This window comes from Carcharodon carcharias, chromosome 23, assembly GCF_017639515.1.
Source record: "Carcharodon carcharias isolate sCarCar2 chromosome 23, sCarCar2.pri, whole genome shotgun sequence".
In the NCBI taxonomy this organism is placed as follows: Eukaryota; Metazoa; Chordata; class Chondrichthyes; order Lamniformes; family Lamnidae; genus Carcharodon; species Carcharodon carcharias.
In genome coordinates, this window is record NC_054489.1 from 38,350,412 (window position 1) to 38,376,303 (window position 25,892).

At 39.3% G+C, this 25,892-nt stretch overlaps 1 protein-coding gene across 4 annotated transcripts in view; it reads left to right on the forward strand.

Annotated features, from left to right (window-relative positions):
• plekhm1 (pleckstrin homology domain containing, family M (with RUN domain) member 1) overlaps positions 1–25,556 on the forward strand; it is a 50,176-nt gene extending 24,620 nt beyond the window's left edge. For all 4 annotated transcript variants that reach the window (XM_041173297.1, XM_041173296.1, XM_041173299.1 and 1 more), the window contains 8 exons: positions 6,057–6,576; positions 7,828–8,053; positions 9,393–10,316; positions 12,564–12,709; positions 14,336–14,529; positions 15,998–16,061; positions 18,863–19,020; positions 23,890–25,556. In XM_041173297.1, the coding sequence (XP_041029231.1) occupies positions 6,057–6,576; positions 7,828–8,053; positions 9,393–10,316; positions 12,564–12,709; positions 14,336–14,529; positions 15,998–16,061; positions 18,863–19,020; positions 23,890–23,998 (2,341 nt within the window). In that variant the 3' untranslated portion in view covers positions 23,999–25,556. The remainder of the gene's footprint in view (positions 1–6,056; positions 6,577–7,827; positions 8,054–9,392; positions 10,317–12,563; positions 12,710–14,335; positions 14,530–15,997; positions 16,062–18,862; positions 19,021–23,889) is intronic.
• Positions 25,557–25,892: the final 336 nt, after the last annotated feature.

The window sequence follows — 25,892 nt, forward strand, 5'->3', positions numbered from 1 at the left end:
TCCATTGGCTCTCCTTTGTCTAACCTACTCGTTACCTCCTCAAAGAATTCTAACAGATTTGTCAGGCATGATTTCCCCTTGATGAAACCATGCTGACTTTGCCCTATTTTACCATGCACTTCCAAGTATTCTGAAATCTCACCTTTAATAATGGACTCTCAAATCTTACCAATGACCAAGGTCAGGCTAATCGGCCTGTAATTTCCCGTCTTTTGCCTCACTCCCTTCTTAAACAGGGGGGTTACATTAGCGATTTTCCAGTCCTCTGAGGCCCTCCCTGACTCCAGTGATTCCTGAAAGATTGCCACTAATGCCTCCACTATCTCTTCAGCTATCTCCTTCAGAACTCTGGGGTGTAATCCATCTGGTCCAGGTGATTTATCCACCTTCAGGCCTTTCAGTTTTCCTAGCATCTTCTCCTTGGTAATGGCCACCATTCTCACCTCTGGCCCCCACCAACTCTCTTGAACTTTGGGGATGTTACTCGTGTCTTACACCATGAAGACTGACGCAAAGTACCTATTCAGTTCCTTTTCTTTGTTCCCCACTACTACTTCTCTTGCGTCATTTTCCAGCAGCCCAGTGTCCACTTTTGCCTCTCTCTTACCCTTTATATATCTTATAAAAGAAGATGTGTAAGAGTTTTTTTTATTACTGACTAGTTTACCCTCACATTTTCTATTTTTCCTGCCATTTTCCCACATTATACTTCAGCTGCTAAATTTTTGCCCACTCACTCAACCTGTCTATGCCTTTGCAGACTCTTCCAATCCTATCGCAACTTGCTTTCCTAGCTATCTTTGTATCTATCATCAGCAAATTTGGTTGCAATACAGCAGGTCCCTTCATCCAAGTCATTAATATAGATTGTAAATAGTTGAGGCCCCAGCATTGATCCATGTGGCACTCCTCCAGTTATAGTTTGTCATCCTGAAAATGACTAATTTTTCCAGACTCCCTTTCCTATTAGTTAGCCAATCCTCTATCCATGCTAATATATAACCACCAACACCATTAACGCTTGTCTTGTGCCATCACATCAAATGCTTTTGGAAATCCAAATACAGTACAACTCCTGGTTCCACCTACTTGCTAGATCCTCCAAGAATTCTAATAGGTTTGTCAAACACAATTTCCCCTTCAGAAAACAGTGTTGACTCTGCCAGATAGTATCATGACTTTCCAAATGTCCTCCTACTACCTCTTTAATAATGAATTCTAGTATTTTCCCAATGACAGACTTAGGCTATAACTGGCTTATAGCTTTCTTCTTTCTGCCTCCCTCCTTTCTCTACAGGCACTTCTTTTAAGACCCTAGGATGCAGGCCATCAGGTCCAGGAGACTTAAATTACATTAGTTTTCCTATAATTTTTCTTTATTGATAGTGATTGTTTTATGTTCCTCCCTCCCTTTTGACTCTTGATTTCTCCAATTCTTGGGATGCTTTTTGTATCTTCTACAGTGAAGACATACTTGTTCAAAGTCTCTGCCATTTCTTTGTTTCCCATTCTTAATTCCTCAGTCTTGCCCTCTAAGGGGCCAGTTTAGCTACTCTTTTCTTTTTTATATACTTGGAGTTTTTATTGTCTTTTATATTTCTTGCTAGTTTTCTCTAGTACCTCCTTTATTATTCTTTTTCGTCACATTTACTGGCTTCTAAAACATTTCCACTCATCACAAAATTGTATATCTTTTCAGTTTGATACCAACCTTAATCTCCTTCATTAGCCACTAAATGTGCATCCTTCTGATAGCGTTTTTCTTCCTCAATGGAATATATCTTTCTTGAGAGTTATGAAATATCTCCTTAAATGTCAGTCACTGCTTCTCTACCGTCTTATCTTTTAACCTATTTACCCAGTCCATTTTAGCCAACTCTGTTTTCATACCCTTGTAATTGTCTTTATGTAAATTTAAGACATTAGTTACAGACCCACATTTGTCATAACTTAAACTTTGAATTGACACTTTTTAGAGGAGGTAACCTGTCATCTTTGGCATGATCTGGTTAATATGTGACTCCAGTTCTGCACCAGTGTGGTTGATTTTTTTTAACTGCCCCTGAAGTAGCTGAGCAAAACCCTGTTTCAAACTGTTACAAGGATTAGGTACAGTTTTATTTGAAATTTATTCATGGGATGTGAGTGTTATCAATTCCTAATTGCCTTCAAGAATGTGGTGGTGAGCTGCCACCTTGAACTACTGCCCTCCATATGGTGTAGGTACTCCACTCTGTCCAGATTGTGGACAGTGCTCTTTGGTCAGGAGTTACAGGTTTTTGATCCAGCGACGTTAAAGAACTGGCAACCTATTTTCAAGTGCGGGTGGTATGTGACTTGCAGGGGAAGTTTTAGGTGGTAGGGTCCCCATATGCCTATTGCCTTCATCCTTTTCAGTGATATAAAATGCAGATTTGGAAATTTTATCAAAAAAAATGTCTCAGCAAGTTGCTGCGGTGTAGCTTGTACAACCTAAATATTTAACATGGTGTGGGGGATGGTGTGCCAGTAAAAGGCCAGCTTTCTCCTGGAGGGTGTTGAGTACCTTAAGTGTTGTTGGAGCTGCATTCATACAGGGAATCACACTCCTAACTTGTGGATTGGCTTTAAGGGGTCAGGAGGTGAGTAACATGTGGCAGAATTCCGAGTCCCTGACTTGTTCTTGTAGCTACATTTATTTATGTGGCTGGTCCAGTGGCGATTCCAACAAAACTTATGTTTATATAGCACCTTTAGCTGCAGGAGTTCATCAGGGTAGTGTGCTGTGGACCTTCAGTGGCTTCATCAATGAGCTTCCTTCCATCATAAGGTCAGAATGGGAATTTTGCTGATGACTGCACAGTTGGCAATTCTATTTACAACTGCTCAGATGCTGGAGTAGTCCTGGTTTATATGTAGCAATATCTGGACAACTTTGGGGCTTGGACTGAAAATGGCAAGTAACATTCACACCACAAGTGCCAGACATTGACCATCTGCAACAAGAGGGAATCTAATCACCACTTTCTAACATTCAGCTTATCAAATTAATAGAAGACATCCTACAAAAAACTTGCATTCTTATAGTGCTTTTCACCATCACAGGATGCACCAGAGGGATTTGCATTGGTGAAGTATTTTGAAGTGTCGTCACTGTTGTAATATAGTAAACGTGACAGCCTATTTTCACACAGCAAGCTCCAAACAGCAGTGTGATGGTGACCAGGTAATCTATTTTTGTGGTATTGATTTGAGGGGTGAGTATCCGCAAGGACACAGAGGATAACTCCTCTACTGTTCTTCAAAATAGTGCCATGGCATTATTTATGCCCACCTGAAAGGGCATACAGGTCTCAGTTTAATGTCTCATTCGAAAGAAGGCACCTTTGTACTGCACTTGTGTTGCTTTCATTTCTGTCCTCGAGTCAGAGTGGGACTTGAATCCATAACCTTCTGCCTCAGATCGGAGAGTGCTGCTACTGAGCCATATTGGACACTTAGACTTTTTTTTTAAAAAACTTAAAGCTCCTGTTTCTTGATGGTTTTGGTTGACAAACATTGACCAGGACACTGATGAAGTTCCCTGCTATAATTCAGATACTGCTATGGCATCTTTGGCACGTATCTGAACTGCTGGAACAGGAAGGAGTGAACTTAATTTCTCAACCAAAGACCAGTATCTTCAGCAGTGCCTCACTTGATCAATGCTGTACTAGGATTTCAGGCTAAATTAGGAGCTTGAACTGTGATATGGGGCTCAAAACCCATCGCCTTCCAATGCAGAGGCAATTCTGCTATAAATTCACCACTGGCCAAGGTGCCAAAAGGCTATTGAAATCCGTGGAACTACCCCAGCCAGAGTTGGTACAATTGGGGTAGAAAATTAGAAAGTTATTTAACGAAATGCCACATTTTAAATGGAGAATTGGATTTCTTTATGACACCTGGTTGATATTAATTGTAAGAATTTTTTAACTGCAGTTTGCAGAAAAGAGCATCAAAAATGATTGTGGCGGATGAGCTGTGGGCAAAGATTATAAAAATTCTGTCTCTACTGCTGAGAGATGCTAGCGAGGGTCCATGTTGAACATTACAAAAGTGCCAGGCAGGAAAAGAGCAGCCAGCCAGCTGCACAATCCTGGGAGAGGCCAAAAAAAAAACCCTAGGCCAATTTAGGGTTGACTGGGGGAACAAAATTTGGGAAATTCCTCTTTGAATCCTGAAGGCAATTAAACAAATTCTTGGTGACCACATTACCAGGAAACACATTATATATCACTCCACCAATGTTTTGCTGTAATGTCAGACACAGAAATCTGTTTAGTTCTCTTTTGGAAGTATGTAGCAGCTCAGCACTTACTATTTCCACTCACAGCTTGTTCTAAAGATCAGTGACCCTCTGAAAAGAAACTTACTCTCTCTTTCCACCACCCCCCCACCCCCCCCCCAAACATCAAACTTCATTTCATGCTGATGTAATGTCCATAAAAGTTTCCTAGTCTCTTGATTTATCTAACTCAAAGAGCCTATACACATGGACTAATTTTAATCATTTCAGTACTTCAAAGATCTTTGTCAAATCTACAATTTTCTAGTGTCTAAAATACCCAATTGTTAAGCCATTGAGGTGACTAGGACCTTTAAATTAGGTATCAATCTAGCGGCTCCTCTCTGCACCTTTTCTAGAACCTAGGTCACTCACAGTAGGGGCTCATCAGTGGACACAGATGAGCCTTGTATTTCAAAGCCTTGTATAAGGACAATATAGTGGTTTTTGTTTTGTATTTGACCACCCTTTGTATATTGTACATCCTTCTCCTGCATGTCCTCTTGCTATAGCCTTGCAACTCATGTACTGTTATACTTATCTCTGTCCTACTCAACAACCTTAAGTTCAGAACCCTGCATGGTGTGTGCCTACATAGCCTTTCATCTGTACCTCTTTCATCATGCCTCCTATCTGTAAACTTATGGACCGTTCTTTGAACACCTTCTTTGAAATCACTGATAAAGATCGTGCAAAAAAACAGTTCTAATACTGGTATAAAAACAAAATACTGCAGTTGTGCAAATTTGAAATAAAAATAGAAAATGCTGAAAGTACTCAGCAGGTCTGGCAGCATCTATGGTGAAAGAAGCAGAGTTAGTATTTTGTGGCTTAACACTAGCCCTTATTGCACTCCAGTAGTAACCAGATGGAACCACTGCAATTAATTACAAAACTCTGCCTATGCAATTGCAATCAATCCATATTCAACTCCAGATCTGTTTGCCAATCCACCAAGTAGTTAAGTAGTCCAGTGCATGACACCTTGTCTAAAGCTTTTTGATAATCCAGGCATTCAATGTTAACTGGAGTGCCTACATCCTAGCACCTATTACCCAATGACTTCCTCAAAAAAAATTCCAGATCTTTTCCAGAAACCACATTGAGAACCTCTACTCACTTCTTCTTCATCCAGTGCATCTCTAACGAATCCTTCTAGGAACTTGACTGTAACTGAAATCAAGCTCATGGGTTTGTAATTTTCCAATTCTGACTTGTTGCCTTTTTTTTGAACATTGGTACCACATGGTCTTCTCTTCAGTCCATGGAAACAATTCCAGGACAGAGTTACTATTATATATATATGCAAGGAGCTTGAAATGCGGGTTTTAGGGTTGTATTAAAATGCAGTTGTCCACTGAAGTGGGAGAGTAAGGGTACTTACAGGATGAGCTCCGATATGCAAGTTGACCCTTTCCCTTTTGACTTTTTTTCTCAAAACAAAAAACTTCTGTTAACTATAATGAACCAGATGTTATGGTACCTGTGCAGTTTGAGGGAGAACAATTTTAAGAGACCAAAGCTGTCTCACCTTTCTCTTTATCTTCTCTTGTTTTGTCCTTTCCCTTGTTTTTCTCTTTATTGTGATTCCTACTGTATAATTTAGCTGAGACCATTGATTACTGATCTGGATGATAAGTCCAGCATCTCTCAAGCCTTTAGCTGATACCTGAAGATTTCACAGGTTTGCACTGAGACACTTTGATCTGCTGCTAAGCAACTTATTGATAATTATTCTGTCTATTTAAAGGACACCGGATGAGCTCAATGGAGGAGACCAAACACCAGTTTCCATGAAGCACAATTTTTATATTTCTGTGCCACAGCTGGAGTTGTCCTCAAAGCCTCCAGAAGAGGATTCTCTAATTAATGCTCAGCCAGTTGATCAGGTGATAGACTTGCATGCATGCAATGGGGAAACAAATGCAAGGACTACAGAAAGCCATCCACAAGTTGAATCCTCACCACCACTCTGTACTCTTGCTTCAACCTTGTATCGTCCAGTACCATCCGATGAAGATGACACCAAGACCACTCCTCCTCTTGCTGATGAGTTGCTAAACCCTGTTCATGATGAAAGATTGTCCAATGACAGCTCTGTAAGAACTTTGCAATCTGTAGCCTGCCAAGAACAGGAAGCAAAGACTAGCCAAAATTACACTGAAGCAGCAGAACAGGTTTCTCTTGTGGGAGGAAGTACTCATGGAACAGATAAAGTGGATAAATTGAGTGTGCCCAGCAATCACTTGACTGAACCAGGAGATAATCATGTGAGTTGATTTATTTGTTGCCTGCTGTAGTTCGGGTTCAAGAAGTACTTCCTGTAATGAGTGAAAATAATTTGACGACTCCCCTCGGAAACTTCTCTATTGATTGGTTAGCCAAAATGCTACAGTGTAACAATTGGGATTACTGTGGGGGTGCTACTGTACAGCTTGTGTGTCTTAAACAGAGCTATATCCCTAAAGGGCAAAGAAACAACCACATGTAAAGAGACTGTGCAGAGTGGGGGTTAGTTTTGGGCAATTCTGTGATTTGGAGTGCAGAAACAAGTGATACAAAGATAAATTGGAGAGGGCATTTTGTGTCTCCCTTTATATATGCCTGCTTTGCACCAGTGGTGGCATTTATTCTGAAGGGCCCTGCTTCAACTTGAGCTGCTTCAGCATTTCTGACAGTAGTGCATATGTCTATGGGTTAAGATGGAGAGAACAAGGAAAGGAGCAAGTGTCATCAAATGAATTTGCTCTATTAAATCTGAATCTGCTAGCCTTTTTGATCTCTTGCACCACATTTTACAGTTACTGCTTGTAACAGACTATTTTATATCCTGTCTTAAAACTTTAGCATTTAGTTAATTTACATTCTGGAACACTTTCATTGAGCAGGATTTTCAGCTCAGCATGCGAATGCACGCCCAACACGCACAAGCTTGAAATAGCACGCAATGACGTCAGGTGAGTGTCTGACATCATTGCACACTCGCACAACACTTCAGTTGGCGGGGGCACATGAGAGTCGGCAGTGCCCCCACCAACAATTAAGAGGGCTATTAAGTCCATTAATCGAGGTCTTTGGATTTTTTGCAAAACCTCATCCATGGGTAGGTTAAGGATTCCAACAGTGATTTTTAAAAAGCAGTAAAAATTTTTCACATGTCCCTGTTCATGTGACAGAGTCACATGTGGGGATCATGTTTTCCTTATTTTTAAAATCTTTATTTTTCACGTTAAAAATTTTCAGCTCTCTGAGGCAGCTCTGTGCCTTCAGAGAGCTTTCACTGAGCGCACCCCTACACATGTGGACACTTCAGTGCTCACATTCCCCACCGCCCCAGGCAGCGCTGAGGTTATCAGCGCACGTTTCATGCTGTCTGGCTGTTAATTGTCCTCTGTTTTAAATGCATTCTGAAACCATTGATATGGTGCCACTTTGTTCATTTTGTATTGAAATAACTACTGGAAATGCTCCATATTTCTCACTTGACAAATTCATTATAAACATTAACTTTGTGGTTTCAGAAAAGAAGAAGCTGGATATCAGATGATGACATCTGCAAGCCATCTCCTAGGGAAGAGCTTCCGAAAAGCACAAGGGAAAGTTCAGCTGAATGTTCAGTGAGCACAAGAACAATGAATGAAAATAGCACTCGGCTGACCAAGCATGCACAGTCGGCATCCAATTTGTCTCGGTGTAAACGTGGCCAGGGGAACTCATCTTTTAGAGTGACTCATCGCCGAAAGGCAGGTAGGATGGTTTGAAGGAAGAACTGCCTCCAAATAGTATGGAATCTGACATTTTTTCTCAACTAATCCAACCACTGCTATAGTGTTTGCATACGCAAAATTTTAACCCAATAGCTCTGTAATATTTTGGAACTTTCACTGGCTTGTAGAGTATTTTGTATTGAAGCACTATTCAAACATGAGCTCCAGAAGAAATGCAACATTTTTACTTTAGCCAATAGATATTAAACTATGGGTTGAGACCTTGGTAATTTGAACTGTTAATTCGCCATGAAATTTGATAAAACAGCCATAAAAGTATTTCTTATTTTGCATGATGTTTAGTTTTAAACTCCTGGGGGGTCATTGGAAATAATGCCTTTGTGGAATTCATTATAAACACTAACCCATGGAATGAGTTTCCTATGACATCTAAACAGCTAGGCATAATTTCCACTGTATCTTTAGGTGGCTTAGCTACACAGTGTGTCAGATTTGAAGATTCTTGTATCAAAGGCAAACATTTTAGCCACAGTGATAATTTTGATTAAAACCTTGGAAGCCTAATCGACCAAGTGTGTCACGTACAATTCCTCATTGTAAAATTCTGCTCCAGATTATAGGGACACAGGTTCACTTATAAAATTGACTGCTAACACTGAACCTGTGAGAATATCTAGCACATTACCTGCAAAATTGTAAAAAGTTGCAGTGGTTGAACATGGGGCGCTGGGGAGATCTGCCCTGCTGTTTCTTGACTAGTGTTATGAAATCTTTAACATTTCCCTTAAGAGGCCAGACAGGCCCTTGATTTAACAACTCATCTGAAAACCAGCCACTCTGACAGTATAGCACTCCCTCAATACTGCACTGATGTGTTAGACTGGATTATGTGCTCAAGACTCGAGTTATACTTGAACCTAAACTTTCTGACTTAGGCAAGAGTGCTAGCACTCAACCACAGCTGATTCATGCTGTCTTATGATTCTACAAGTGTCAGCAGCCCTACAAAACTCCAGCTGTGTGCAAGCCTCGAATGTGAATCTCAGCAAGACAATTAATGTATCAGCAAAGCCCAATTCTACCCTCTCCTTATGTAGCATCAATACATGCACCCTGACTGAAGACATCACTGATTATCTATGAAGCCTGAGCCCATCCTTGTCCATGCTTAGCACAGCATCAAGAAGTAAATATATCTACCAGGCCATTAGGAAAGTTCATTTGGAGCTAGAATAGTCCATTTTAAGTCTCATAGTATGATAGTTCCAGGTTACCTTTACTTTGTCATGTTGCCAAATCCATATTAAAAAATGTTTGATTTTACGCTATTCATAGTTGGAATTACTGTATTTGAACAGGTATTTCAAACCCATTCCGGGGACTTCTGAAATTGGGCAATTTAGAGAGGCGAGGCCACGTTGGCATTTGGAAGGAATATTACTGCGAGTTGTCACCGTTTGAGTTCCGACTATACCAGAATGATGATGACCGCAATTGTTATGACAACTGCTCTTTATTAAGATGTGAGTCAGTGGGATCAGCCCACAGCGATGGAAGGTTTGAGCTAGTTCTTTCTGGCAAGAGGTTGTATCTGCGTGCACCCTCCCGAGATGAAGCGGAGGACTGGATTGACCGGATTCGAGAAGCTTTAGTGAAGTGCCGGCCTCATCAAACTCCAAAGCAGGAAGCAATGCATGCAGAGAGTTCAGTAAGTGATAAACCACATCACGTGTCTGAGCCCTGTGCCCCGCAATCTGAACAGGCAAACCACGAGAAAGAAAATGGCTTCCAGCAAGATTTTAATTGGGTTTCTCGGGCAGAACCTCAATTAGATGCTGTTAAGGAAACTGTATTATACCTATTAACTGATAAAACCTGGACTCCCTATATCTTTTCTTTGTCATTGAAAACACTGAAAAATTTCCAGTTCCAGGGGCAGCAAAAAATACTATGCAACAGCTACAGAATTGAGACATTTAAAGATGTTATACCTGATACTGCACTTGGTAGTCCAGCTTACTTTAAATTAATTACATCCAACGTCACTCTGAGGCTTCGGGCAGAAAGTGCAACAGAGGCAAAATCATGGCGCGAGCTTATTCGAGCAGTTTTATCATCTTTCTTGGAAGCAGAAGAAGATGCTTTGGCAGCAAATACGGGCATTGAGAAAAATGAGAGAAGACTTAGGGAGCTTGGCTTGGGGGAGCACAGCAATCTGCTGCAATGCCTAACTGTTGTACCTGTGGAGAAAGGGCTGGATGCACAAGAGTTTCGATGTGCAGGTATGATATTGCTACACTCCTTGATCTAAATGTAAAGTCTTAAAGGGTCTGGATAGTCCAAAAGGTTAGACATTAACGTTTCACCTCCAGGACCAAGGTTCAAACCCAGTCTAGGCTGATTGAATGAAAAATCTTCCCTGTTTAACAGTAAGAGTTCCATGTGAGATGGATTTGGTCGGTCTCTGTGTGATTCTTAATGAGAGTTGAACACAAAATTGTCCCTAATTACCAATCTGAGTGCATGATCATTTGTATGGGACATGAAAGAAATGTACTATAGGAGGTGCTTGGCAAACCCTCTTAAAATAGACCTATGACTGATGTGATTAGTGTCCAAAGTGACGTGTTCCATTCCTCAGTATTAATATCCCTTTTGATGAGAACAAAATATTAAAAAAATATGATTGGTGCTATTTTCTATCACATGATGTAGGTTAGTATAGGTTAAAGTGAAGATACTTAAAATGGTATGGGAAAGGGGAGAGAAATCCTAACATTACTATTCAAGGTGTAGCCCTACAGAAGAAATACTCTGATCAACTGTGGATAATATATGAAGGTGGAGGGCATTGATTGTGCTGTTGCTTGAACACAAATAGTGTTACTGACACTAGGGTGAGGGTTGAGTTAGGTGGTATATATTTATAATATTTCACTGTGAATAAATTTAACCTGAATAAAGATTGGCACTATTTTATCCTTTGCCAGTTAGCTGTCAGGAATTTAACACAACTTCCGAGTTCCTTTGATGAGCCAGTCTAACAGATTACTGAGGCTGTCATAGCAGGTTAAATTAATACCATACTTATATGTGCATCTTCATAAACCCACCTTGACCACACTTACAACCCTTCTCCTTCTGACAAATCCCCATCCTTTCCCCCAGGGAGAATGGGGGTAGTGTGAGAGGGTCAATCGAGGTAGTTGGTTATTCGACTCTGCCAAGTGTCAGTTTGAACCTTTTGTTGGGTGTACTTTTCAATGATTATTAGTCTGGAGTTACTACACCCTTTCAATAGCTACTATGTGACAATACGTAAAGACTTCTTCAGGGCATCTATTGGGGGAATCATCCAAATGACTGCTTCTTAATGTAGGTCTCAAATTGAAGAGTTGGGGGTAGATTTTCTGCTTTCAGCACATTTAGTGGTCTAGGTGCAAATTCTGTCCCAAGTTGTGCTCGTCTTGACAAGCATTTCTTTTTCTTGAATTTCCACTGAAAAATATTTGCGTATCCTGCAAATGTAAAATCTGCCATGAACCAGTGCAATCAGACAGCGTTTTAGAATATAATTTTTTGGACATTTTTACTTTTAAAATAATCCTTGATATATTTGAGTATTTACTTGATTTAATTGATACAGCTGAAAAGGGTTCATCACGAAAGATGTGTGTTTCAATTGGCGTCGCGCCCAGCATCTCTGAATTACCTGATTTTAAATAACTGAAAATGGCGTTTAACAAAAAAAACTACACAGAACTATTTGCCAAGTTATATTTGTGTACAGTAGTCAGTTTCTTAGTAAATTTAAGTTTAAAAAAAACTTTCAAAAGCTATTGAAACATAGTTATTAGCATCTTTGCACCTAAGGAAAATAGCTAACTTTTAGACCTTTCTTGAAGGCCTGTGAACTTGTGCAGTTAATTTGACCTTTCAATAATGAGTTAATTTGACATGGTTGATACTGGGTTTCAGTGCAATATGTCTAAACTAGTGCAAAATATTGAACTATTGGAGTTGCATAGAACATGATTTACACTTAAAACTGGCACAAAAGGTCATGCAATTTCGAACAAATTGTGCCAAAAAAGCCAACACAGCCACAAGGAAACTCCATGTCACAATATTTAACCACCTTGGGAAAGGGAATGTGAAACTGGTTTTCTCACTGCCTTTCATGGCTTTGCACAAGTGGTCAGAAATAGGTTCACAGAATAAAAAAAAATAAATAAAAATGGTAAATTTAAATAACAAAAATCAGATTGGGAGGGGATGCATGACTGTAAGGCAGTAACTCATATGTCATCCAGTTAATTTACAGTCTGTTCGGAGCACACACTCCTCTTCACTTGATTTTCGTGAATTCCCTGTGCTCAGATCATCAAACAGACCAAAACACAGCAACAGGGAAATCTTTTCCTATGTTTCTGTTCTGTTCTATTATAGAATTGGAATCAGTTGTACTCTCTTGATGCTAAATTATTTTTAAATGGCTAAAAATCTTGGGTTTTGTTTTCATTTTGAAGGATGCCATCAGCAAATTGGATTTTCTTTTGGAAAACCCAAGCTTTGTGCCTATTCCAGCCTCTACTTCTGTGAGATGTGTCATCAGGACACGTTAATAATTATCCCTTCCAGAATGATCCATAACTGGGACCTAACACAAAAGGGGGTGAGTATCTGTTGTGTGTTCAATGTGTGTTTTGGTTTAGTTTCTTTTATAATGCTCTGCTTCCACCCCACATACAGCTGGGATGATTTTCTTTTCTATATGCAGAAAAAAAAAATAAGTGGGGTAGGATATGCATGGTGACCACCCAGAGGCGTTGGTATGGGACCCATTTGTATTTTGGGGGTTAATCCACATTATCTAATTGTTGATCTGCCAGTGTGAAATGTGTTTTCTTTAGGTAATCCACCAGTTTGGGATTGAGTAATCTGGCAATGAGAACACTTGTCTCAAGGTCTTCCAGCAGCTTAGACTTTTTTTTGTCAGCAGAAGAAAGTTGGGCTGCCAAGTCCATGATTATTTTCCACCTGCTGTTGTCCATTATGACATGGCAGATGATGTGTGCCAGGCAGATCAAATCCATGAGAGAAACTTGATCACGTGCTCACAACTGTTTTGCAATTTCTATTTTATTTCCAGATGCATACTCGAATTCAGATGTAGTAAGACTACCGTGACTTCAGAGGTTTTTAGAAAACTAAATTAAACATTTATTAACAAAAAAGATTTCAAGCACATAGGTCTACAAATTACTACTATAATAACCCCTAGAACCCCTAATTAATCTGGCTTCCAGTTACACTTCTATTAAGGCAACAGTAAAAACAAATAGATTTAAACAGACCTAGGCAAAGCAACATGATACCCTGGATAGTGATATTCAAGGTGAGTTTTCTTAGATTTTGTTTCTGAAGACAGCAACTTGATGCAGAGAGGCTGGAAGCTTTTCACACTTGTGTTAGATCTTAGAATACTTTCTCCTCTTACATGTAGCCCCATCTCCTTTATACGTGTTTCTCATTTTTTAATGCAAATTCCATTGTTCCATTATGTCTTTGGAACTTTACCTTTCTCATAATATAAATCTTTTCATAGTGCTAATTTTATCAGTAACCTTTGGGAAAAATAAACACACTGCTTGGCATAGTTACACCTAGCTATGTGTAACATCTTACCATCTCTTTAAAATCCAAACTAACCTAATTTATCTAAAAATGCTCATGTTCCTTAGATCTTACATTTCTAAAACTTCAGTCATGTTTACATATTTAGCATTTCAAACCTAGCTTCTTGTTAATGACTCAACCTCGAAACCAGTTGTCTCTAATTCAAGTAAATCTCACGCCTGCACTCTAATCCAAACCTCACTTTTACCATAAATCACAATAGTATTATGAAAATGATAACATTTTCATGTCTTTGCTCTGGTGATAGAGTGGTGGGCTGCCTTATATAAGGGATGTTGAAAGTAAGGTTGGATGGTACCATATCTTTCTGTTCACAGTTCTGATATTTGGAAACTAATTGTTTCAGTTTCTCACTCATTCCTAGAAAATTAGGAAACCTCTATAATAGCCAGTAATATGATCCATTCAACAAACAAGAAGTCTTGGTAATATATAATGTAATTTAAATTATTTGCAATTTCACTATAATTATGATGTGGCACAAAATCTCTTTTTAAAAAAAACCACTGACATTGTTGAAGAAAATGTACTTTTAGAATACTGAAATCATTTAATAGTGTCTGTCTCTACTTAAGTTAAAATTTTCTGTTTTTAAATAAAGGTTTCCAATGTGGCTGCAAAATTCCTACAGCAGATCCAAAATGAACCATTCATTGATGTTAATATGGTAAATGGAAGTCTGTACCAGTATATTGAGCAGATGTCCCAGGCCCGCAGGAGCAGAGATCGGCTGAAGCTGTTGGAAGACTATCTTCTTACATGTCGGAGCGGTGCAGTCCAGGAATTCTATAAAAAGTGAGCAAGCGCTGCTTTTCATTTTCACTGCACTAATTGAACAGTGTTGTGTTCAGTAAAGTCAAATTTTTTTTGCCCACTAATACAAAGCCACCCTGAATGGTCCTTCCTCACATGCTAAGAGTGTCTCTTTAAATGTAAAATAGCTCTAGTTTTATGTATTTGGCATTTTTGCTCAATATATTAGAAAACATTGCATTTCTAGACTAATGTTGAAGAAATAAAATTGTTTGCCACTGACCACTTTCTGGTGCAATAAGTGCTATTTATCTGAAGTGGAATATGTGTTCACGTAAATTCAGCTCGGCTCAAGAAAGTTACATTTCTGTTAGCTTGCAATAAACTCTTTGTGCCTCTGTTGCATGCTAAACAATGCATTGTCAGAGATACAACCTTTCAGATGAAATGTTAGATCAAAGGCCCATCGGCTTGCTTTGGTTGATGCAAAGGATCCCTTTTCACTATTCGAGGGAGAGCAGTGAAGTTCTTCTAGAATCCTAGTCAACATTTATCCTACAACCATCATCAGTAAAAAAAAAAAAAAGTTTAGTTGGTCTTTGTCTAATTGCTGTTTATGGAACCTAGCTGCATGCAAATTGCTGCTACATTTCTTCACAAAACAAAGTAATTAAATGTCAAAATTATAAGTAATTCATCAGCTTGTCAAGCGCTGTGGAACATTCTGCAGACATCCAAGACACTATATAGAGTATTTTTTATTTCCGTCTTGTGCTGCTGGATTCAGATTTACTCCTGAGTAAATATGAACTGTACAGAGTGTGATGACTCTTCAGAACGAGTCATTCGGACTCGAAACGTTAACTTTGTCTTTCTCTCCACAGATGCTGTCAGACTTGCTGGGCTTTTCCAGCAACTTTTGTTTTTGTTTCAGATTTCCAGCATCCGCAGTATTTTGCTAATATCTTAGTGGTTTGAATATAATACTGGATGAAACAGAATTAAGCAGATTATACATTTGTGAATGAAATTATATTTTTCGTTCATAAAGTTGGTCATTTCATTTACTGGGCAAGTTTGAACTGGATGGTCAAACTGCCATGTTCATGAAATGTGCAATAACACCGCATTCAGCATGACATAACATTTTCAGGGGATTTTACAGCAATATTAGTGTAGAATAGGATGTTCACATCAACTCAAGTGATTTAAAGATTTTGCCCTGTGGGAACATCAATTGAGCACCAGTGGAGCAGGAAGTCACTGACACTGACTTCAGGATTCTGCATTTAATGGCACATATTCGAATGACAGAAGTTTCTCAGTTTCATAGCTGTAATGATAGTGAGCACTGACAATTTCACCATTACAATCTCAAAATTCAAGCCATTGTCTATAAGCACTATTTTGCCTTGGATGTTGATGCAACTACAGACTAAAGGTTTTCTCCACTGTAAAAGACTCTGTCATTAGTTGTGTAAAACAACCAACAGTATTATCTCTGTTTCAGGTTAGAGCAGAAGAAATATCTCCTGGAGTCACCCGATCTGTACAGTGTTTCTGATCTTCGAGAGGTGAGTGTCTAACATTGTCCAACTCCTTTATTTATGCCGTGCGAGGTGAAATATGCAATGTTTTATAAAGTCAAATCATTCAGCCTGTCGACCTGAGTAGATAAAGCATGAGTCAAACTGGGTTTCATAACAGTATCCATTCTTGTGCTTCGTGTACAGTTGATAAATAATGAAGGTAGAGCTAGCTGGCATTTGAATCTCTCTTCATTACTTACTCATAACATGGTCTGCCTATGCCCTAAGTTTTATTTCATATCTATGACACTGTATAAAATGTGTAAAATTAAAACTAGTTTATTTTTTAATTTTATACTAAAGAGAAATAGTCTTTTAGTTCATTCATGTCTAGGTATCCTGTTTTACAGTTCAAGGAACTGAATTTTTGATCAACTCTGAAAAGCATAATTTATAGTGAGCCTCCATTTCCATGATAGTTGTGCAGAAATGTGAATTGCAATAACGTGTAAATGTTGCCAGCTGTTATGTTTCTGCGTTTTAATGTCCCATAACTGTAATACAACTGAAACTCCCACTTTTGTTAAATGCTATTTTATTGGCAGTCTTAAATTTGACACTGAACCTGATGCTGATATGATGAAATAGGTATCAGTTTTTAAACTGTGTTCATGTAACACACAATAAAGCTGTGTGTGGAATTTTTCAAAGATCACAACTTGCAAAAAGATCGGCAAGTTAATGTTGACATCAGTTTGGCTCAGCAGTAACACTTCTGCTTCTGAATCGGAAGTTTGTGGATACACATCCCACTTCAGGACCTAAAGACATAATCTAGTTTGAAATTTCCCTGCATTACTGAGAAAGTACTGCATAATTGGATGTGCTGTCTTTGGATGAGATGTTAGCCCGTGGTGTCGGTGAGCATTTACTCCTATTGCTATTAGCCAGTGAGGCTAGTAGGAATACACTGAAGGCGTTGTCAGTAGGATGCAGGATGGGACCTTTTTTTCACAGACGCAGTCACCATATTGAAAATAATCATGAGGACATGAGCTGACATTTAGCCAACATGGTGACTTTTTGCAGACACCCAGCCCCTGGTTGATTTTTCCATCATTCATTTCTGATTTATCACTGCATTGGTCAGCAGCGAGTGCTTGTGAAATAAAAAGACCTACCTTCAGCTGGGTTGCATGGCATTGCTAACAGTGTGAGGCAGCAAGATTTTTAAATACTGAATGGAAAGTCATCTGGTACCGGAACAGGCCCTGATGGGTTGAAATCCGAATCGTCTGGTACAAAACCATACATCCAGCCACCCTAATGCAAATGGCAGAAGCATCTCCGCTCAATGCCTTCTGTTGTGACAAACGTTTTTACGAACCTTTTTATATCCTCAATTCTAAAGGGGTTACAGGAGCAGAGGCACCTGGGTGTATATGTGCATAAGTCATTGAAGGTCGCAGGACAGGTTGAGAGAGCAGTTAATAAACATACAGCATCCTAGGCTTTATTAATAGGGCCATAGAATACAAAAGCAAGAAGATTATCTAAAACTTGTATAGAACACTGGTTCAGTCTCAACTGGAGTACTGTGTGCAGTTCTAGGTGGCATATTTTAGGAAAGATGTTAAGAAATACAGAAAGGATTCATGAGAATGGCTCCAGGAATGAGGAACTTTAGTTACATAGATTTGAGAAGTTGTGACGGTTTTCCTTGGAGAAGAGAAGGTTGAGAGAAGATTTGATAGTGGTATTCAAAATGATGAGCAATCTGGGCAGAATGGATAGGCCAAAACTGTTCCCATTGGTGGAAGGATTAATAAAAAAAAATGTAATTGGCAAAAGAAGCAATGGAGACATGAAAAGCTTTTTCACGCAGTGAGGCATTGGGATCCAGAATGCACTGCCTGAAAGTGTAGTGGAGGCAAGTTCAGTTGAGGCACTTAAGAAGGAATTGGATAATTACCTGAAAAGGAAGCATGGACAGGACCATGAGGAGAAGGCCAGGGAGTGGTACTCCTTCAAAGAGCCAGTGCTTACAAGACAGGCCAAATGGCCGCCTCCTGTGCTGTAACCATTTTGTGTTTCTGTGAAGATATTAATTGTGATTCATTGGAAGGTATTTGAAGTATACAATTGGAAAAATGTGAAATTTTTAAAAGGAAATTACAACAGAAGTATGCATTCAGGTCCCATGCAACCTTTGATTTTATTCATGCTGTGAAATGCACATATGGAGATTCATTTGCATGTGTTGTGCTACTTGACTTGAATGAAAGTTATTTAGACAAAGTTCCTTCAAGGCCTTAACAAATTTGAGCTTATACAGACCAGGAATGTCATAAGTTCGATCCACAGGACTATAAGAATTCAGGCTGCTACTGCCTCCATTCTAACTCCTCCACTGCAGCGTTATTTCAAGAAGAGAAAGATAGCTGAAGAAATTGGTAAAAGGCAAATGATCTAAGACTAAAAGCTGAAGAGAAGTTGAGAAACCTGACACAGCACCAAATTATAGTGAAAATAAGGGCAATAAAATGCAGGTATAGAAAGTTTAAAGAGTGGTCACATCTGATCTAGTCAAGGCATTAAATGAAGGAGAATAGGTTGTGCCAGGTGTCATCTTATTATTTACTTTTAAAGCAAATTAAAAAGGTAGAAACCTTAAAGAAGCAATTCTTGCTGTGGCTGATTCATTAACATTTCACAATCACCAATGTGATCGCTACATTTTAGGATCAGACTGTTCCGCAATGTGAGCCTGCTACAAACTGTGTCCGTATTAAAAATAGATGTTAATACCTCTGTTTTGATCATCCAATGTTTCCTTTATCTTGCAGACAGCACAAGGAGTGTTTGAAGCATTCCTGCAGCATGCCATCCACTTTGCCACCAATCATGTCTATATGTGTGACCTTTGCACTCAGCGTGGCTTCATCTGCCAGCTCTGTAATAGTAATGACATAATCTTTCCTTTTGAGTTTGAATCGACTTCAAGGTAAGCAGAAATATTCCTGTATATAAACCATTGTCAGAATTGCTTTGTGTATGAGAGCCAATACAACATGGGGAAAAAAGTCGTGAGGCAAAGGAGCATTTGGAAGTCTGCACAGAATGCATTTAATTAAAGGAAGTTTATGAACTTATAAATTTAAAGTTTATTTTCACTCTGAAACTGAGTATCCCTGGCAGAACCTAACCTGAGTATCAGTGAACAGATTATTGGTGAGTAAATGCTGCTTGATAGAACTGTCAACAACACCTTTCATCACTTTGCTGATGATTAAGAGTGGACTGACAAGGTGGTTATTGGCCGGATCAGATTTGCCCTGCGTTTTGTGGACAGGAGATACTTGGGAAATTTTCCCCTTCAAGTAGATGTTAGTATTGAAGCTGTACTAGAACTGATTGGGTAGGATCATGGCTGTTCTGGAGCACAAGTCTTCAGCATTACAGCTGGCTTGTTGTCAGGGGCCCATAGCCTTTGTTGTATCCATTGCAGTTTCCTGAATCATGTGGAATGAATCAAATTGACTGAAAACTGGTATATGAAGTAGTGGGGACCTCTGGGTGGGGTGGGGGGAGGCTGAGATGGATCATCCACTCAGCGCTTCTGGCTGAAGATGGCTGCAAATGCTTCAGCCTTGTCTTTTGTACTCAGGTGGGATATTCATGGAGACGCCACCTCCTGTTGGTTTAATTGTCCACAATTGTTCATGACTGGACATGAAAGGACTGCAAAGCTTTGATCTGATCCATTGGTTATGGGATTGCTTAGCTTTGCTATAGCATTTTGTTTCTGCTGTATAGCTTACATGTAGTGTAAGTGCTTCAACTGAACTTGCCTCCACTACACTTTCAGGCAGTGCATTCTGGATCCCAATACCTCACTGCGTGAAAAAGCTTTTCATGTCTCCATTGCTTCTTTTGCCAATTACATTTTTTTATTAATCCTTCCACCAATGGGAACAGTTTTGGCCTATCCATTCTGCCCAGATTGCTCATCATTTTGAATACCACTATCAAATCTTCTCTCAACCTTCTCTTCTCCAAGGAAAACCGTCACAACCTCTCAAATCTGTCTACGTAACTAAAGTTCCTCATCCCTGGAGCCATTCTCCAACAGCTTCTCCACTCATTCTTGTATGACTGTTGCTGCTCCTGGCATTCTGTCCAAACCCCTCTTTGAAGCAGGGTTGGTCCTTTGACTTAATGGTTATGGGGAATATGCTGTACCATGAGCTTACAGGCTGCAGGTAAATACATTTCTGCTGTTGCTGATGGTAGTACCACACAACACGATAAAGTGTGTTCTCGGCAGGTTCTTATGCCAATCTAGTAGTTTCATGGCCATCATTATTGATACTGACTTTTTATTCCAGATTTAAGTAATTAATTGAATTTAAATCTCTAATTTCCATGCTGGAATTTGAACTTGACTTTCCTGAACTTTCATCTAGGCTTCTGGATTTACTAGTCTAGTAACATAACCAGCATGCTACTGTTCCACTAATCGTCTTTGTTCTTCAAGGTGAAGATGACCAAATTATTCATCTGAGGTGTTTGGTAGGGTTCCAGTGGGTATGTAGGTGACTGCTAAAGCCTATCTGCACCTAAAAGATTCTGCTGCACATAGGACAGGTTATCACAGGTGATTGGGTTTTGGAGGAGATACTGGTTCACAATTTCCACTCCTTGCATTTTTTCTCTCTGTCTCTGTCCTTGCTTTCAAAGGAGGCCATGCTATTTTATATGTGTTTACGTCAGGTGCAGCAATCCTGGATGAGCTTCTCCCAGGACTTGAAGCCAATATGAAAACTCCTAAGTTCAGAATGTTCTTATAACATTTCCTTTGACTGCCATGAGAGTGCACCCTATACTCAAGTTCTTCATAGAAAATTTGCTTTGTTAAGAATGTCAGGCATTTTAGCTACATGACCAGCCCAACTCAATGGCTGTTTTGATAAGATGTGGCTGCTTGGCATGCCAACTTGGGTAAATGCCTTGGTGTCTGATATTTTATCCTGCTATCTGATCTTCAGAAGTTTTTGAAGGCATCTTAAATGGTTGAGCTTCTCAGGATGATGCTGGTGCACAGTCCAAGCCTCGCATGTAGAGTATTGATCTTTAGACTTTCAGTTTGATAGACACACTTCCTCACCTTCATTTCCAGTCAGATGTTCGAAGTCTGCCAAAGGCTGCACTTGTTTTGGTAATGCTTGCACATGCTTCATTGTTAATATAGCCAGCTCAAGAGAGAGTGCTGCTGAGATAAGTGAACTTATCCATTGCTAACAGGTCCTGGTCATGGACTGAAACCCTGGGCTCAAGATGGGGCTCTTCTGGAGCAGGCTGGTACATTACTTCAGTTTCTTTGTGATGATCATAAGACCAAAGTTGTTGCATACATTGGAGAGTAAGTCAGTGCCACATTGCATGCCCAGTTCTGCACTGGCAGCTAGTGCATAAGTTATTGACAAACAAGAAATTGTGAAGTACACCCTTGGTGACCTTGGGTCTTTGTCTGGAGTTGTCTCAGATTGAGCAGGTTCCCATCCATGTGATATCTGATTTTGATGCCAGGATCACCATGGAAGGAATTGGAGAGCATGGCAGAGAAAAACATGCTGAAAAGGTTTGGTGCCAGCACACAGCCTTGGTTAAGTCCATTTGTGACTGAAATGGATCAGAAGACTCACCATCATCCAGGACACACACGAGCATGCTATATGGAACAGTTGAACCATTGTGATGAATCTCTCAGGGCGACTGAATTTTTCTATTACCTTCTAAAGGCCTGAATGGCTGACTGTGTCGAAGGCCTTGGTGAGGTCAGCAAATGTGGTGTAGAGTTCCATGTTCTGTTCTTGGCATTTCTCCTGACACTGTCTCACTGCAAACACCATAGCAGTGATTCCTTGACCTTTCCTGAAACCACACTGACTCTAGCAGCAGATCCTGGTTGAGATGTTGCAATAAGCCATTCAGAAGGATTCTGGCAGAGATTTGGCCAGCAATGGAGAGGAGTGAGATTCCTCTGATTGTAGCAAGATTGGCTAGTTCCTTTCCACTTGTACAGGTGAACAGTGGAGGTATTTTTGTATTCTTGCAGGATGGCTCCTTGTTTCTATGTAGACTGAAAGAGTTCAGTGAGCTTCTTGACTAGGCTGCACTTGTTTTGGTAATGCATGCACATGCTTCATTGTCAATATAGCCAGCTCAAGAGAGTGCTGCTGAGATAAGTGAACTTATCCATTGCTAACAGGTCCTGGTCATGGACTGAAACCCTGGGCTCAAGATGGGGCTCTTCTGGAGCAGGCTGGTACATTACTTCAGTTTCTTTGTGATGATCATAAGACCAAAGTTGTTGCATACATTGGAGAGTAAGTCAGTGCCACATTGCATGCCCAGTTCTGCACTGGCAGCTAGTGCATAAGTTATTGACCTCAGCTGGGATATCATCAGCCCCCTGGAGCTTTGGTATTAGACAGGATTTTGATTCTGTTCATCGTTTGTAACCGCAGAGAAGGGTCATCAAGAGCGCAGTTGATAGTAACCTGTGGCAGCCTGTTGATTGCTTCTTCACTGATGGATGAAAGCCATTTAGGATGTGGATAAAGCACTCTGCCTATCTTTTTAGAATTTGGGATCACTGAGCAGTGTTGATCTTTTGGCATTGAGGGTTGATGAGGAACCAGTACACTGGGGCCCATAGGTGGATTTCAGATGAAGAATGTTACAACACACAGTGGTTGCATCAAGCAGTGCCAGCTCATGTGCAGCGCAATTAGGTGCAGAATGAAACTGCACATCTGTTCTGTTCAAACAGTTTGCTTTAGCCCCGGTCTCTCAAAACTACCCTACAAAGCTCAAATGTCACATTTGCCCATTGCTTTGTTTTCCCTAAGTGCGACTCTCCACACAAGTGCTCAATTCGGGATAGTTTTGTACTCTAAACCTATACCCATATAAGATATGGATTTGAAGTATCATTTCACTCAGTACCTTAAAACAGACTTGCATCCCAACAATTTGGGCTGAATTTGAACCCAAGCCCCAGAGATGTATTTTTTTTAAATTGCTTACTTTAAGCTACTTGTATGTTCAGATAAATATTGAACCACATGGAATGCAATGCCATTCCTTCTCGTTTGTATAGAAAAACTCAGACACTATTGTGAAGCGTATTCTGTGACATTGGAATTCAATTCATCAGTGGATACAGGTTTTTCTGTTAAGTGAAACATCAGGCAATTTCTAAAATATTAAGTTGGCATTCACAAGTTCTTTCCTTTTAAAGCTTGACCCGGAATATTTTTACATTCAGTTGCATTCTGTTGAATATTAACTCCACTTTAATTTTTTTTTTCATTTTTGATCTACATCACGATCCTGTTTTCTACTCTTCACCTTCTTTAATGATGGCTTTCTGCCCCAACTAACTGAAGTTGGTATTGTTCTGCCTGATCAGCTGATCACAAATACACCTCTATGCCAAACCCTAGCCACACTACATCGAGTGGCAAGCACCATTACTCTCTGACCTACTGTGTCCTTTGTTTTTCTTTTTTCTGTCGCAACACTTCACAGCTAAAAGGTGCTGAATGGCTGGGTAGCACGTGACTGAGACCAATTAATTTTATATTTGAAGGCACAAGAGGAAGGTTTAGTGGTGTTTGGAAATAAAGGAACTTTGGAGATCCTTTTTCATTTTTTTTTAATTCCAATTTCATTTCTGTAGCTTTTGTGATTACTGTGTTTAAAAGCATCATTGTGGGGAAAAATAAATGAACACATTAATTACAGAAGTTAATTGCAATTAGTTGACAGCCCCACAAATAATTTAATTTTTCCTTTCACTCCTCAGGTGCAAAGAGTGCAGAACTGTCTTCCATAAGGTTTGCAAGGCTGGGCTCCTTTCATGTCCTCGCTGTGTACGCAAACAAAGGTACCTGGAGTGCAAGATGGTACGTTAACTATTGAGCTGCATTGAAGATGTGTGGGAGAAAGGAGATCATCTTTATACTATAGAGAGGTTTGCATTTCTGCAGCTTTCAAGGACAACACAACCCCTGATCAGAAATGGTGCGTTATGAACTTGTCCACAGCCACTCCTGAAGGCAGAAACTCCTCACCCACTTCCTTTCAAGAGAACTATCTGTCACCTACATACCTCATACTTAGGTGTGCAGCTTTTTTTCCTCTGTGATGAAGATCATGTAGATTCAGAATTTTAGATGCTGGCACACTGCTAAAATGGGATCTGTTACTAAGGAAGCTGCCTGCAGATGGAGTTCAACCTCACCTACTTAATACATTTTACTAGAAAATGTTTGACTTGTACAGTTCCATCTGTTTTTGTAATACTTCAGTCATTTTTCAATCCATATGTATAGATTTGTTAAAGCATGTAAACTATATCACCAGCTTGAGAATATTGAATGTACATTGCATGTAAAGTATGTGTACATATGGTATTCACAGATGAAAATAACTATAAAAATTTGTTAGACCTTGCTGCTTTGAATTGCACATTGCAAACTAATCCTTGTAAAGACACATGAAATATTTAAACATTCACCAATATGGCAGGATGTCAACTGTATATTAACACTCATGCCAAAACGGTGTGTGCACTTTTCTTGATATGCCTGACGCTAATCAGAGATTTCATATCTTTTTTTAATGTTTTTTTTTGTTTTAAGAGTAACAGTAATGCAGAAAATAGATCAGTTTCTAAATCAGTTGACTTGACAATATTCATTTGAGTTACTGATCATTATGACCCTAATGCACTTATATCATCAGGCAGTTCAATCATTTTAACACCATCTTCTAAAACATTCTGCGTGAATCAGTACGAATTTAATATTTTCTATCTAAACTTTCTAAGACATTGTTTATTTCCAACGGGAGTTTGTATTTTCCTATGTAACTTGGCCCAAAATAGTTGCAAAGGTGCTAAACTTGCAGGAAATTTTGTAAAATCCTCAATAATACCAAGAGAATTCAAAATGAAAGTAAATGCACCCTGTTGTGATGCACATTTGTGAACTATTTTGGTTTTCTGTGCAGCTTGGTGCGAATCATTCCTGCTCTGTATTCAAATCTGTCAACCCTACAGAAGTGTTTATAATTCTGGCAGACAAATCTGAACTCTGTGTAAATAAAAAAGAAAAAAAAATCCAGAAGCAGCAAAGATTTGCAGAACTGCAGTGTTTAATTGCATAGAGATTCAAAACTACACAATTTTGGATGCATCAGAGCCATCCTGTATTTTATTATGGCTCATGTTACAAGTTTTGTAAAGTATCACTTGCTCCTTGTGGTCTTCCAACTGTAGCAGGACAAAACAGCCATATAATCTTAAATTTTGTACTTTTGTTTTTGTATTATTAGGTTTTTGGCATTACAGGCTTTATGCTTTTATTGCAATCGAAGATCATGAATAGATTTACTAAACACTCACTCTATAGACAATTCTATTTTCTTAAGAACAGAATGTTGTCATTAAAGGTTTGATTTTTAAACGTGCAAAGAATATTTGGGACTCATTTAAATCCAAAAGTGTGAGAGAATTGTAACAGAAGGATTCAACTTATGTTTTACCTGTCAGTTTTTGGTGAAGATTATAATCTAAGTGTTTTCCCATTACATAGGATTACTTATATATGGCACAACAGGCAATTTGGCCCAATGAGTCCATGCCAGTGTTTATGCAATACTTGAGCCTCCTCCAATCTTTTCTCATCTAAATCTACCATTGTATCCATCTATTCCCTCCTCCCTTGTATGCTTGTCTAGTTTCCCCATAAATGTATCTATTCTGTTTGCTTCAGGCACTCCCTGTGGTAGCAAGTTCCACATTTT